Genomic DNA, 16,581 nt, shown 5'->3' on the forward strand with positions numbered 1-16,581 from the left:
AAAATATAATTTATTCATCTATTCATAAATATCAATAAATCTGTTTTTTTTATGTTAACGATTCGTATCATTGTTGTGAATTCACAATGATATCTACAAAATAAAATATAAAGGATACGGATTATGTGCCATTTTGGGAACATGGTAAAAAGCCACGTTTTGGGACAAAATGTCCAAAAACGTGACTGCCAAAAAAGCCAAAAAAGCCATTTGGCAAGTGCTAAAAACGCAGCCCTAAAATTACAAATTAGGGCCTATGAAAAATAAATAAAAAAATAACTCTCTTATGTTGGGTAAGGGTATTTTGGTCATTTTAGTTTGATTTGACACCATAAATAAATATTAAACTAAAAAACAAAAAGCTAACTTTTTATCAACTTCCCAAATCACTTCCAAAAAAGCCAAAAAACTTGGTAAAAAGCCAAAAGCCAGCTTTTTACCAACTTCCCAAAACAACCCATATCTTTGCTTCACAAAGTAAATTAGATGATATTATTTACCTGTGGAGTTTACAATGGGTCTAATTTTGATAATTCAAATCGTTTAATGTGTCGAATTCGTTGAGTATTTCATCCTTATAAAAAATCACTTTGATCGAATATCGATAGCTATTTGATTAGAGCATATTTTTATCAACAATTTATTTTTTAAATTATAATTAATATTGATAAAAATATGATCCGATCAAATAACTATTGATATCTAATTAATGTAATTTTTTGTATAAATAAAATAATCGACAAATTTTATATATTTAACGGTTTAAATTATTAAAATTAAATCAGCGATGAATCTCACTCCCGTCCTCATCCATATATGGAGAATAGGAGGACACGTTTCGAGTAGCAGAGTATATTTGCATACTACGTGTCCTGCCCAGAATCCTCCTCGTACCTACGTAGCAACAGTCAGTTGCAGCTGCTTTGCTCTGTATAAATCATCAAAATCAAGAAACGAAGAATTGAAGAAAAAAGCTAAAAAGAAAATAAATAAATAGAAGACATCCATCAAAATCATCTTTAATTTTTTATCGAAATGGGACATGGCCAAGAACTCAAGACCAGAACCGAACCCCAAATTGAGATTCTGGTCTCTCTCTCCTCTCAATCTCTCTCTACGCATCAGAGAGTTTTTACTTCATTTTATAGTAGTAGTAATATATTATTGTATAATTGTCATCTCACCAAATTACTACTGTGTGTGTGTGCAGGAAAGAGGGGAAATATACTTCTTTTACAGGCCTAAAGTAGACAAAGAAGCTCATAGCCCAGATGACGTCCAACGCTTCTATATTGTACTCAGGCCGGACCTGGACCTAGAGCCGGAGGACAACCCCCGTCACTCCGGCAAGGAAGGTCAAGCTAAACCTTCTAACAAAAAGGAGGTGATCACTTCTAAATATTTCATTCAATTTTATTTAATTGTGTGACTTTTTCATATGATGTGACATAGATTTCACTATTTTTTTTTTAAATATCATATTTTTTATTTTTTATTTTAGTATTTGATTAAGATTATTATTTAAAATTAAAATATTTAGTTTCTTGTTTATTTAGTATTTAATTTCATGTTTAGTATTGTGTTATTTATTTATTTATTTATAATTTCTATTTTATTATAAATAAGGTTGTTACGTTTTTTACTTAATAATATATAGTTTATTGAGAGAATTCTCTTTTTTTACTATTATTTTGATAATCTTTAAATTTAACAAGTTATAAAAGAAGAGTTGCAATTTTTTATTTATTTTATTTTTTTTTTGTGTTTGGTTGGGGATGTGAAAAGGAAAAAAAAAGTTAAGTAAAATATGAATAAAATATACTTATGTTTTACCTAATTTCACATACTTTTTTTCTTCTCTCTTTCTAAATCTTTCTCTAAATCTCCAACCAAACACAGCATTAGCATTAGTGTAATTTTTTTCACTGCTGTAGGAAGTAAACGTGGAGACGCAACCATTGCTGCGCTTAATTATTATGGGGCGGAAAAGCCTTCCAGATCCCAGCAAGAAAGGCCGACCTTATTGGGGTTTCGTAGACATGATCACCACTACAATTGAAGATGTCAAGAATGCTCTTAAAGGAGGTTTTGAACTTTGATTTCCATCTTTTAAATCCAATCATTTTTGTTTTCTTTTACTACCACTGCTGTTATTGTGAATTAATTCTTTCTTATGCTGCAACAATACAGAGGAATACGTACCATACTAGAACTAAAGGATTGTTTTGTTTTACTATCAGTAATGTTAGACTGATTTTGGATCATAGATTTACGTAAAAATTGAAAAGAACATATTTTCACTTTCAAATTCCAACCCAAATATAGTTATTGTGAATTCTTTCTTTAGTAATAAATGCTGCAATGAAACAGGGGAGTACGATACTAGAACAAAAGGACACCGCCACAACCCCCCTGGGAGGGCATTAGGAGAAGGCATTTATCGCATCCTAAGGTACAATACCGGCAAAAAAACACACACCCATCTGATTTACAAGCTTGAATTACCGCCAGAAGGGGATAAGATGTAGGAGATCAACCCAAGTTGAGTTGGCTACAGAGATTCTGGCCATGTGAAGGAAAATAGCAGCCAGCTACATGGTGGGGAAGCCATGTGAGTTGGCTATGAGGCCATGAGGCCATGAGGCCATGAAGCAATCTGGAAAGCCACCGAAATGGGCTGACAGCCAGCTCATTTCAAAGGGTGCCTCTTGCCTTTGTAATCTCTATATATAGAGAAGCTAAGGAGAGTTGAATATAGGGCATCATAGCAAATCAGAGAGTGTGAGAGAGTGTGTTATATAGAGAGACAGTGAGTTGAGAGTGTGTAATTTCCTCCATTTGTTGATATATAACAACATCGCTCCCGTGGACGTAGGTCGGTTTGCCGAACCACGTTAAAAGTCTTGTGTTTTTGCTTGTGAGTGTGCCCTGGTGTGCCCAAGATCCGCAACAATTGGTATCAGAGCCCGGGTGGAAAAAAATCGAGTTTTTTCCGAAAGTGTCCAGATTTCGAAGTGGTCGAAATCCACTTTTGAGCATACCAAGAGGAAGATCAGGAGGAGAGGAGTCCAAAACTTCAAACCACAGGCCAATCGGAGGTCTAACGCGCCGCCACGCGCCGCTTGAAGATCGCGAGTGAAAGCCACTCGCACCCATGCGCCCCACGCGCCGACGAAGGAAGAAGACGAGTGGGGGCGTGCGTGAAGCTGACGTCAGGCTGACGTCATCCTGAGCCGAGCCGAGCCGTCGAGCCGTTGACCGCGCCGCTGACCAGGCCGAGCCGCGCCGGAGCCGCGCCGCCAGCCAAGCCGCGCCGCTGAGCTGCCGTTGACCGCGCCCCTGCGCCGTTGACCAAGCCGCTGACTGCGCCGTTGACCAGCCGATCCGGAGGAATTATCTGGTGCTTCTCAGGCGCACCAGATTCAGCAGATCTGAACCGTTGAAACTGTTTTGGCTAGATCTAGGCCATTCGGAGTCCGTTTTTGGCGATCCAATAGTGAGTTCCAACTATTTGGAGTATTTCGGACACATCCATACGGTTAGTTTTGAATCGGAGGCATTCAAACTCTTTTGGCTAGATCTAGGCCATTCGGAGTCCGTTTTTTGGCGATCCAATAGTGCGTTCCAACTATTTGGAATATTCCGGACCCATCCGTACGGTCAGATTCTTAAATCGGAATTTCTTTAAAAAGGGAAGAAATTTACAATGGCAGGAAAAGGCGCAAGTTTCATGATTGAGCCTTTTAATGGCAGTAATGACTTTACCCTGTGGCAGCAAAGGGTGAAAAACATTTTAACACGAGAAGGTCAGGTGAAAGCTCTTCTCAAAAAGTCCAACAAACCGGAAGACATGAAGGATGACAAGTGGGAGGAGTTGAGGGAATTGGCAAACAGTACAATTCAGTTGTATCTCGGGAACAACACACTCCGGGAAGTCATCAGTGAAGTAGATCCGACGGAGCTATGGGCAAAGTTAGAGATGAGGTACAAGTCAAAGTCTTTGACAAACCGGTTATCTCTGAAGAGGCAGCTATATACACTTAGAATGCCAGAAGGTGCGAACCTCACAGAACATCTGGACGAGTTCAATAGGATCACAATGGAATTGGACACCATTGGAGACAAGACCCAGGAGGAAGATAGGGCTATGATCTTGTTGGTCTCTCTACCTGCATCATATGAGCATCTCAGGACAACTCTCTTGTACGGGAAGGATGCTCTTGGACTGGATGAGGTGATTGCTACTGTAACAACCCTCATACTGTTTACTGATTAAGGACTGATTGATTACCGATAATCACCGATTACTGTTAAACGAAACGGATAATGACTGATAACTGACTGATAATTGAACTGATTAAAAGTACTGAACTGACTGACCGAAATTGGAAACCGAATTGATTGAGTATATGTTAGTTAAATTGCATTATATCTGTTTGACTGTATGATTATCTGTTCATGTTTATATGTTTAAACTGCTAATTGAAGGCCTTATCGGCGGCCGAATTAGAAACCGATTGATGTTCCGTGACCCTCATAATTAATGTGATTTTATGGTATATTTATCTGAAAACTAATTAGGTATGATTAAATTAGATTAAAATAAGCCAATTAAAGAGTTTGTCATATTTACCATTTTGCCACTATCTCATATACACACACTTGAGCCTTATACTTGAATCAAAACACATTTTGATCAGCCATTTTCCTTGCTTTAGCCGACCTTGAGAGGGAGAGAGTGAGTTTCATCTTGCATTGCTTGGAACTTGGTAGAATTGCTTGGTAATTGAAGTGTATTTGCATATTTGAGCTCCCTCACTCCTAATTCTACAAGACTAAGGTAGGACATCCATCTTCTTGTTGCTGTCCTTGAGTTCATTCTTGCATGATTCATGTTAATTTGTAGAGCTAAGTCATGATTTGGTTCATTAATGATGGATTGAAGATCATTTCTTGCATGCATGTTGGTATTGTTGCATTTTGAGGTTGATTACATGGACATTAGTGCATGCATGCTCATATTGTTGTTATAGACCATGTTTCCATCTGATTTGAAAAGAAATGAGCTCATTTGATCAAGCTTTGAAGCTTTAATTTGGTTTAAAACTCATGCATGACATGTTTGAATGTTGTTCTTGAAAATGGGTTTGAATGTGGTTTTAATTGACTCACCTTTGGGGCTTGAATCCATAAATTGAGCTTTGAAACTTGTTATACATTGAATTTAGTGATGTTTTCCAGAATTTGGGCCCAAGAGGTCGAGTTTGGAGTGGTAGAATGCTTGGTTTGAGCTTGGGAGGCAGATCTGGAAATTCCAGATTTGGCTTCCTCGCTCGAGCGAAGGATTCCCCGCTCGAGCGAGCACCTTTGTCCAGGGCTCCGCTCGAGCGACCATCGAGCGACAATCGCGCGTAAAATTTCAGCATCCAGTACTTTTACTGTTTTGCAGACCGCTCGAGCGAAGGATTCCTCGCTCGAGCGAAGCCTTTGATTTTGGACTTACGCTCGAGCGGAGAAAGTCTCGCTCGAGCGAAGCCCCTATTTTCAGCAAAGTTTGCGAAATGTTTTCTAAGTGTATTTTTGCATCCTCATCCCATCCTAGGCATTCTTAGGCCTAGTTTAAGACATTTAGATGAGGATATCGTTGTAGAACACACCAAGGCAAATTAGGGATTAAGTTATAAGATTTCCCAACTGTGTAGCTTAGTGTGTTCAACCTGTGAACTGTGTAGGGTTGGCAACTGGGGAGACACGCTCTAGCATACTGTAGCCCAGAACTCTGTGAGTAACAATTGTGTAAAGATACGTTCAACTGATTATCTTTTGAATACTGAACTGAACTGTTTACTGAACTGGTATTATTTACTGAATGAATGTATGTCCTTTATTTCTGAACTGTACTGTGGCATCCTTAGTATCTACGGTTTACTGTTACTGTTACTGTTACAGAGATCTCTGTCGGTTCCCTCGTGGAACCACTACTGTTTACTGACTGATGGCCATCATTACTGTTCGGTCTTTCAAGACCTACTGTTACTATTATGCTAATGGATGTACCACATATGACTGTTTACTGTACTGAACGACTGAAATACTGATTGAATTGAACTGTTTTCATTACTGTAAGGACATTCATTCTAAACCTCTTTACGCTTTATGTTATTCACTGGGCTTTAGCTCACTGCTCATATATATATGTAGGTGTACAGGCACCAGATCGGAGCTAGGAGCGTCAGGGTTACTCCAGTTTTGTCAAGCCAGCCTTTGCGCCTCACTGCGAGGTTCCGAGTTGCCATGCTATGGCTTGGGGGTGTTTTGTTTGTTTTCCCCCGCCTGTCTTCTGTACTGTCTAACTGTTCTGTATAGACTGACTATTTACTGTACTGTTATACAGGGATTAGGTCCCTGTACTGTGTGACTGTAAATTTTGTACAGACCGTACTGTTTTGTACAGACGGAATGTTTTCTATACTGTTATGTAGGGTTGAGTCCCTAGTTTGAATGGATGTGAATATTGTTCATACTGTTCTGTACCGTTTATGTATGAATGCATGAAAAGCCTTTTTGCATACAGACTGTCACAGCTCAATGGACACTATTTACTTACTGTACTGGCTTCCGCCAGGCCCTGTACTCTGTTTTACTGTATTACTGTTCTGCAGGCCTTCGGTAATCTCGGATTACTGGCCGGTTACGGTGCTAAACCCATAGGGCCGGGTTTGGGTCGTGACAGAGTGGTATCAGAGCGATACTTAACCACGAGTTATACCGCACACACGTGTCCAAATGAGCTATAGGGTGTCCTAGAAAGTGATTAGGGCATCTCATGAGCATGTTAAGTGTGTGATTACGTTATGACTGAATATCTGCTAATGTGTTAAACTGGTAAACAAATGACTGCTTATGTTTAAAACTGTTATAACTGCTTATAGTGAAATGGACAATGCAAATGAACCTGAATCCTCGTCTACCGAGGCAAGAATGGAAAGAATGGAAAGAATGATAGAACTGATAACTGCTAGACTGGAACAACAACAGAACCAACCGCCCCCACCTCCTCCTCCTCCGGTACAGCCGGAACCTAATGCGAATGTGGATGATGGGGATATTATTGCTCTCACCCATAAATTCAGCAAGATGAAACCGCCATCCTTTCAGGGAGGCCTTGAACCGTTAAAAGCTGAAGCTTGGGTTCTGGAAACAAAAAAATTGTTCGAAGTGTTTCCGTGCTCAGAAGCGAACAAAGTACTGTTAGCTACCTTCACCTTACAAGAAGAAGCTAGAAGGTGGTGGATGTTAATCCGTGATACAAATACTGTTATGACTTGGGCTCAGTTCAAAGAGTCCTTCTTTGAAAAGTACTTCCCACAGTGTGTCAGGGATAGGAAAGTAACTGAGTTTGAACAACTGAAGCAGGGCACAATGTCCGTCGCAGAATACGAGACGCAATTCACTGAACTTGCCCGTTATGCACCGCATATGGTGGATACTGAATATAAGAAGGCCAGGAAATTTGAAGGTGGCCTTAATGTGGCAATACTTGACCGGATAAATGTTTTGAAATTGCCGACTTTTGTGGGTGTTCTCGACCGGGCATTGATGGCCGAGTCGAACATTGCAGCGGTGAAACAATCTGAAATACCGACAACTGAATGGCATGGAAAAAGGCAGGGTTTCAAATTCAAGAAAGGCAAGCACAACCCAGCCAACAAGAAATAGAATACGGGGACAACAACTAGCCCCAGTCAAGGGAGTGGATTCATACCACCCTGTCCTGAGTGTGGCAAGAAGCACAAGGGAGTCTGTTACAGAATATCTGGAGCCTGTTACAGGTGTGGCAAGGTGGGCCACATGGTTAAAGACTGCCCCTCTGCTCCACAAGCCAGTGGTAAAGCTGCACCAAGCGCAGCAGCATCAAATGCTCCACCAAAGCCTAACCCTAAAGCTACCGGGAAAGAGCCTGTGAGGCAAGGCCGAGTGTTCGCACTAGTACCGGGAGATGTGCAGAATACCGAGACCGTTGTGTCAGGTATTCTCTCTATTTGTGCACAAAATGCATATGTATTAATTGATTCGGGGTCTACGCATTCTTATGTATCGCATGCTTTCTCACGGAAATTGAATAGACCCTTAGAACCTATGAACTATCTGCTGGCCGTATCATCACCGTAGGGGGATCCATGACATGTGCTTATATGTACCCCGCATGTGAAATCATTGTTGGGGATATGCATCTGTTTATTGATTTACTGCCATTGAACATTGATCATTTTGATGTAATATTGGGGATGGATTGGTTACAAAAATATCATGCCACTATTAACTGTGTGACCAAGCAAGTTGTTTTTCGTCCACCTGGTTTGCCTGAATTTGTGTTTAATGGGAGTGGAGTAGTACCTCCTCCGTATCTGATTTCGTCTGTGAAAGCTGTTAAACTGATTAGAAAGGGATGTAAAGGATATCTGTGTTCTGTACTGACTGTGTCTACTGATGATAGTGTTAAAACTGATGTGAATTGTATCCCTATAGTCAGAGAATTTCCAGATGTTTTTCCAGATAATCTTCCAGGAGATTTGACTGACAGGGAGATTGAATTTACCGTTGATGTGATTCCCGGAACACAACCAGTTTCTAAAGCTCCCTACCGAATGGCTCCGACTGAACTGAAAGAACTGAAAGTGCAACTGCAAGAACTGTTAGACAAAAAGTTCATCAGACCTAGCACTTCGCCATGGGGTGCTCCTGTTTTGTTTGTAAAGAAGAAAGATGGCTCGTTGAGGTTGTGTATAGACTACCGTGAACTGAACAAGGTAACTGTGAAAAATAAATACCCTTTGCCACGTATTGATGACTTATTTGATCAGTTACAGGGTGCACAAGTGTTTTCCAAGATTGATCTCAGATCAGGATACCATCAACTGAAGGTTAAACCGGAAGACATTGATAAAACTGCTTTTAGAACAAGGTATGGACACTACGAATTTTTGGTTATGCCTTTCGGAGTCATGAATGCCCCTGCTGCTTTTATGGACCTCATGAACAGAATTTTTAAACCGTACCTTGATGACTTTATTGTTGTATTTATTGATGACATATTGATTTACTCCAAAAGTATAAAAGAACATGAACATCATCTGAGACTTGCCCTGCAAATCTTAAGAGAACAGAAACTGTATGCTAAACTGTCTAAATGTGAATTTTGGCTTGACCATGTTATGTTTTTGGGGCATGTTGTTAGCAAAAATGGAATTTCTGTTGATCCGCAGAAAATTGAAGCTGTAGTGAACTGGCCTAGACCAACGAATGTGACTGAAGTCCGAAGCTTTTTGGGATTGGCCGGATATTACAGAAGATTTGTCAAAGATTTCTCCAAAATTGCCCTACCATTGACTCAGTTAACTCAAAAGGGGACATCATTTGACTGGACTGACCAAAGAGAATCTGCTTTCCAGGAGTTGAAAACTCGACTTGTGACTGCACCAGTTTTGACTTTACCCTCAGGTACGGATGGTTATACTGTATTTAGTGATGCTTCTCATAAGGGTTTGGGATGTGTTTTAATGCAGAATGGGAAGGTTATTGCTTATGCTTCCCGACAATTGAGACCACATGAAAAGAACTACCCGACCCATGATCTGGAACTTGCTGCAGTAGTATTTGCACTGGAAAATCTGGCGTCACTATCTGTACGGGGTGACATGTGAAGTATACACCGACCATAAGAGTTTAAAGTATTTCTTCACACAGAAAGAACTTAACATGAGACAGCGGAGATGGCTAGAACTGATTAAAGATTATGACCTACAGATATTGTATCATCCGGGAAAAGCCAATACTGTTGCCGATGCATTGAGCCGAAAGTCAATTGCCAACTTAGCTTGTTTGCTCACCGGACAGAAAGAGTTGCTTTGTGACCTTGAAAAATCTGAGATCGAAATTGTTTTGAGAGAACAAGGTGGAATCTTGGCTGCTATTTCTGCTCAACCAGCACTGGTTGAAGAGATTAAAGAGAAACAGCAACTGGATGACTTCTTGAAGAAGATCATCGAGGAAAGAGAATCCAAACCGAGACCGGGATTCAAATTTGAGAATAATGTACTAAAATTTCAAGAAAGACTGTGTGTACCAAATGATACTGAACTGAAAAGAAGAGTTCTGCAAGAAGGCCACAATTCGAAATTGTCTATCCATCCGGGGAATACAAAAATGTACCAAGATCTGAAACAGAATCTCTGGTGGCCGGGAATGAAGAAAGAGATTGCCGACTTTGTGTCCAAATGTCTTCATTGCCAACAGGTCAAAGCTGTACATCAACGACCTGCCGGATTATTGCAACCCTTACCCATACCAGAGTGGAAATGGGAGCATATCACGATGGATTTTATCGTTGGATTACCTCGCTCCAGAAAAGGTATGGATTCAATTTGGGTTATTGTTGATAGACTAACCAAATCTGCTCACTTCTTACCTGTCAAGACAATCTATAATGCGGACAAATTGGCTGTCATCTATATTGATGAAATTGTAAGACTGCATGGAGTGCCTGTGTCTATTATTTCTGACAGGGATTCGAAGTTTACATCGAGGTTTTGGCAAAGCCTACAGACTGCATTGGGTACTGAACTGAGACTGAGTAGTGCCTATCATCCTCAGACAGATGGCCAATCAGAAAGGACCATCCAAACTCTGGAGGATTTACTGAGAATGTGTGTCCTTGATTTTCAGGGAAACTGGGAAAGTCATCTGCCACTAGCTGAATTCGCCTACAACAACAGCTACCATTCGAGTATAGGTATGGCGCCTTTCGAGGCATTGTATGGCAGGAAATGTAGGTCTCCAATTTGCTGGGCAGAAGTTGGAGATGGGCCTTTGCTTGGGCCCGAGATTGTGTATGAAACAACTGAGAAAGTGAAACTGATACAGCAAAGACTGAAAACTGCACAGAGTAGACAGAAAAGTTATGCAGATGTCAGAAGACGGGACAGAGAGTATGAAGTGGGTGATCACGTTTTTGTGAAAGTGACACTAATGAAAGGCCAGACTCGTTTCGGAGTCAAAGGCAAGCTAGCACCGAGATACGTCGGACCATACGAGATTATTGAGAAAATCAATCCGGTGGCGTATCAAGTTGCGCTCCCTCCTGAAATGGAACACATGCATAATGTTTTCCACATTTCTATGTTAAGAGATTATCTCCGGGATCCTTTCCATGTGATTGAGCCTGCTCGGATAGTGTTGAGTGATGACTACACTTACGAGGAACGGCCTATACAGATTGTAAACCGACGGATCAAGAAACTGAGGAACAAAGAGATCCCGTTAGTGAAAGTTGACTGGCAGAACCATGGTGGCGTGTACGCCACTTGGGAAAGGGAAGATGACATGGCTAAAAGATATCCTGAACTGTTTCCACTGAATCCTGTTTTCTTCCAGAATGAAGGTAACTCGAGTTTAGAGGACTAAACTCTTTATAAGGAGGGGAGACTGTAACAACCCTCATACTGTTTACTGATTAAGGACTGATTGATTACCGATAATCACCGATTACTGTTAAACGAAACGGATAATGACTGATAACTGACTGATAATTGAACTGATTAAAAGTACTGAACTGACTGACCGAAACTGGAAACCGAATTGATTGAGTATATGTTAGTTAAATTGCATTATATCTGTTTGACTGTATGATTATCTGTTCATGTTTATATGTTTAAACTGCTAATTGAAGGCCTTATCGGCGGCCGAATTAGAAACCGATTGATGTTCCGTGACCCTCATAATTAATGTGATTTTATGGTATATTTATCTGAAAACTAATTAGGTATGATTAAATTAGATTAAAATAAGCCAATTAAAGAGTTTGTCATATTTACCATTTTGCCACTATCTCATATACACACACTTGAGCCTTATACTTGAATCAAAACACATTTTGATCAGCCATTTTCCTTGCTTTAGCCGACCTTGAGAGGGAGAGAGTGAGTTTCATCTTGCATTGCTTGGAACTTGGTAGAATTGCTTGGTAATTGAAGTGTATTTGCATATTTGAGCTCCCTCACTCCTAATTCTACAAGACTAAGGTAGGACATCCATCTTCTTGTTGCTGTCCTTGAGTTCATTCTTGCATGATTCATGTTAATTTGTAGAGCTAAGTCATGATTTGGTTCATTAATGATGGATTAAAGATCATTTCTTGCATGCATGTTGGTATTGTTGCATTTTGAGGTTGATTACATGGACATTAGTGCATGCATGCTCATATTGTTGTTATAGACCATGTTTCCATCTGATTTGAAAAGAAATGAGCTCATTTGATCAAGCTTTGAAGCTTTAATTTGGTTTAAAACTCATGCATGACATGTTTGAATGTTGTTCTTGAAAATGGGTTTGAATGTGGTTTTAATTGACTCACCTTTGGGGCTTGAATCCATAAATTGAGCTTTGAAACTTGTTATACATTGAATTTAGTGATGTTTTCCAGAATTTGGGCCCAAGAGGTCGAGTTTGGAGTGGTAGAATGCTTGGTTTGAGCTTGGGAGGCAGATCTGGAAATTCCAGATTTGGCTTCCTCGCTCGAGCGAAGGATTCCCCGCTCGAGCGAGCACCTTTGTCCAGGGCTCCGCTCGAGCGACCATCGAGCGACGATCGCGCGTAAAATTTCAGCATCCAGTACTTTTACTGTTTTGCAGACCGCTCGAGCGAAGGATTCCTCGCTCGAGCGAAGCCTTTGATTTTGGACTTACGCTCGAGCGGAGAAAGTCTCGCTCGAGCGAAGCCCCTATTTTCAGCAAAGTTTGCGAAATGTTTTCTAAGTGTATTTTTGCATCCTCATCCCATCCTAGGCATTCTTAGGCCTAGTTTAAGACATTTAGATGAGGATATCGTTGTAGAACACACCAAGGCAAATTAGGGATTAAGTTATAAGATTTCCCAACTGTGTAGCTTAGTGTGTTCAACCTGTGAACTGTGTAGGGTTGGCAACTGGGGAGACACGCTCTAGCATACTGTAGCCCAGAACTCTGTGAGTAACAATTGTGTAAAGATACGTTCAACTGATTATCTTTTGAATACTGAACTGAACTGTTTACTGAACTGGTATTATTTACTGAATGAATGTATGTCTTTTATTTCTGAACTGTACTGTGGCATCCTTAGTATCTACGGTTTACTGTTACTGTTACTGTTACAGAGATCTCTGTCGGTTCCCTCGTGGAACCACTACTGTTTACTGACTGATGGCCATCATTACTGTTCGGTCTTTCAAGACCTACTGTTACTGTTATGCTAATGGATGTACCACATATGACTGTTTACTGTACTGAACGACTGAAATACTGATTGAATTGAACTGTTTTCATTACTGTAAGGACATTCATTCTAAACCTCTTTACGCTTTATGTTATTCACTGGGCTTTAGCTCACTGCTCATATATATATGTAGGTGTACAGGCACCAGATCGGAGCTAGGAGCGTCAGGGTTACTCCAGTTTTGTCAAGCCAGCCTTTGCGCCTCACTGCGAGGTTCTGAGTTGCCATGCTATGGCTTGGGGGTGTTTTGTTTGTTTTCCCCCGCCTGTCTTCTGTACTGTCTAACTGTTCTGTATAGACTGACTGTTTACTGTACTGTTATACAGGGATTAGGTCCCTGTACTGTGTGACTGTAAATTTTGTACAGACCGTACTGTTTTGTACAGACGGAATGTTTTCTGTACTGTTATGTAGGGTTGAGTCCCTAGTTTGAATGGATGTGAATATTGTTCATACTGTTCTGTACCGTTTATGTATGAATGCATGAAAAGCCTTTTTGCATACAGACTGTCACAGCTCAATGGACACTATTTACTTACTGTACTGGCTTCCGCCAGGCCCTGTACTCTGTTTTACTGTATTACTGTTCTGCAGGCCTTCGGTAATCTCGGATTACTGGCCGGTTACGGTGCTAAACCCATAGGGCCGGGTTTGGGTCGTGACAGCTACGCTCATTTCTCATGAGTCGATGAAGAAACAGGAAGATAGCAGTAGCAAACACCCAGAAGGAAATACCATGGTTGCCTCAGAAAATGAGCAAGGCAGAGGTAGGTCCAATGATAGACGGGGTAGATCCAAATCAAGAGGACGTTCGCAATCAAGGTCAGGCTTCAGGAGAAAGTGTTATTACTGTGATCAGGAGGATCACCTCATAAAAGACTGTGCAAAGCTCAAGGAGGACAAGGCACACAAGGAACAGGCGAGCTCATCAAATGTCGCTGCTGCAGTAAATGCTAAGGATGAGTATGCATTTACAGTTTCGTCGAGTATGACGAAACCTGACTGGATCTTAGATTCCGGAAGCACATATCATATTTGCATGGATAAGAAACTTTTTTCTACCTACCAAGCCAAGGATGAAGGTATTGTTCGAGTGGCTAACAACACTGTGAGTAAGATTGTTGGCATGGGAACAGTACGGCTGAGAATGGAAGATGGAAAAATTTTCACGTTGGATGGAGTCCGACACGTGCCAAGACTGAAGAAGAATCTAATTTCCTTAAGTATGCTAGACATGAAGGGTTATAGCTTCACATCTAGCAAAGGAAATCTCAAAGTCATCCATGGAGATACGGTGATGCTACATGGACGACTGGAGGGGAATCTGTACAGGCTTGTGGAGAAGGTTGTGACAGACGGAGCTACTGTCACTTACCGGGCAAGACTTACAAGACATGCACAGAAGAGACATAGGGCCCAGCAGACATGGCAACCAAAGTGTACAAGAACGCATGGAGGCAGTTCGGAGGTGCACAAGACGGAGCCATTGCGGTCAATTTTAAAGACAGCTCAGAGCAAAGAGACCAAGACAGCAAAGCATGTCCCAGGGAAGAAAGTTTCTTTTGCTCCTGAATTAGAGACATATTGGGATCTCTCCAAGACTGGATGGAAGGGAGAGATGCCATCTCAAAGAGTTGCAAAGTAAGCTTTGCATGGCACCCCAGTGAGGGGGTGCCGGGCACTCCAGGCAGGGGGTGCTATTATGGATCACCTCATATGGGTTGAGGGGGTGATTTGTAGGAGATCAACCCAAGTTGAGTTGGCTACAGAGATTCTGGCCATGTGAAGGAAAATAGCAGCCAGCTACATGGTGGGGAAGCCATGTGAGTTGGCCATGAGGCCATGAGGCCATGAAGCAATCTGGAAAGCCACCGAAATGTGCTGGCAGCCAGCTCATTTCAAAGGGTGCCTCTTGCCTTTGTAATCTCTATATATAGAGAAGCTAAGGAGAGTTGAATATAGGGCATCATAGCAAATCAGAGAGTGTGAGAGAGTGTGTTATATAGAGAGACAGTGAGTTGAGAGTGTGTAATCTCCTCCATTTGTTGATATATAATAACATCGCTCCCGTGGACGTAGGCCGGTTTGCCGAACCACGTTAAAAGTCTTGTGTTTTTGCTTGTGAGTGTCCCCTGGTGTGCCCAAGATCCGCAACATAAGAATGAGCCACAAGAATCACTCAACGTAGAACGCGAAGGCTCCTTTCTGATTCAAATAAAGAATCCTGATCAGCAGCAGCAGCAACACGGCGACACTTCTTCGCAATTTGGAGGAACTCGAAGCAAGCGCAAGGCAGCTGTTTTTCCAGCACATCTGCAAGGGAAGTTTGGGAAATTAAGGTACCATCCAGCTGATACACCGGAGTTTTTGAACTACGAAGGATGCGAATTCTTGCTCATATCAGCTTCCGATGACATAGAAGAAGAGCTGGGGTTGGATCTAAAGACTGAATGTGAATCTGAGCATTGTTCAGATTTGGTGAAGACTTTTGGGGAACCTGGATTTGAATTTCCAGTTTTTGAATTTCATATCTGAAAGTAGTGCAGCTAAGCACCTCTCCCTTTTGGTAACTGAAGTTTTGTTTTGCCTAGGTACTAGGTGGTTGTACATTTTGTCACTGTTGTGCTTAAACATGGTCGTAGGTTTCGACTGGTTTGTGTCATATCGTTTGTTATAATCGCACTATGTATGGTGTTTATATCTCAGTTTTTTTGAATTTTACCTATTCTATCTAAGAAAAGTGAAAGGTTAGATCCCTTTTTGGGGAAGAGTAATGCTAGAGGTTTCAAATATTTTATCAAAAATTTTACCAAAGGTCTTACATGGGTGTAGGACCCACACAATGTGGGCCTCACACCCATATGAGACATTTGATAAAATTTTTGATAGAATTTTTAGAGCCTCTAGCATTTTTGTTTTGGGGAATTACTTTATGGAATCTCCACCATTCTCAATGCATTGTATTTTTATTTTTTTTTATATTTTATTTTTTTTAGACCGACATGTGTGTGTGAGATTGTAGAGCTCAAAAACAAGGAAATTTGTATTATTTATGTTATATTTATGGAAAATGTTTGGTAGCTCAAATTTTTGTGGCTCAAATGGCTCAAATCTGTCAAAACGACGTCGTTTTACACTCAAAATCTGTCAAAACGACGTCGTTTTGACAGATTTGAGCCATTTGAGCCACAAAAATTTGAGCTACCTAGCATTGTCATATATTTATATCATGTAAACCACATAAGCTACTCTCTTGACATATTATGTACATCG

At 40.9% G+C, this 16,581-nt stretch overlaps 1 protein-coding gene across 1 annotated transcript; it reads left to right on the top strand.

Moving 5' to 3' along the window:
• Positions 1 to 842: 842 nt before the first annotated feature.
• On the top strand, positions 843 to 16,048 carry LOC114275338 (uncharacterized). The gene is made up of 5 exons (XM_082899556.1): positions 843 to 1,089; positions 1,211 to 1,384; positions 1,935 to 2,085; positions 2,371 to 2,517; positions 15,464 to 16,048. Exons 1-5 carry the CDS (start codon positions 1,036 to 1,038, stop codon positions 15,841 to 15,843), a joined length of 906 nt encoding a protein of 301 aa, XP_082755682.1. The 5' UTR covers positions 843 to 1,035; the 3' UTR covers positions 15,844 to 16,048.
• Positions 16,049 to 16,581: the final 533 nt, after the last annotated feature.

This window comes from Camellia sinensis, chromosome 12 (assembly GCF_055761805.1).
Source record: "Camellia sinensis isolate YWXY chromosome 12, ASM5576180v1, whole genome shotgun sequence".
Taxonomy (NCBI): Eukaryota; Viridiplantae; Streptophyta; class Magnoliopsida; order Ericales; family Theaceae; genus Camellia; species Camellia sinensis.

Excerpts from the sequence above, each read along its gene's own strand:
- LOC114275338 (XM_082899556.1), top strand. The coding sequence starts at position 1,036 with ATGGGACATGGCCAAGAACTCAAGACCAGAACCGAACCCCAAATTGAG. Across the intron at positions 1,090-1,210 it reads AACCCCAAATTGAGATTCTG|GAAAGAGGGGAAATATACTT; the intron begins GTCTCTCTCTCC and ends GTGTGTGTGCAG. Across the intron at positions 1,385-1,934 it reads AACCTTCTAACAAAAAGGAG|GAAGTAAACGTGGAGACGCA; the intron begins GTGATCACTTCT and ends TCACTGCTGTAG.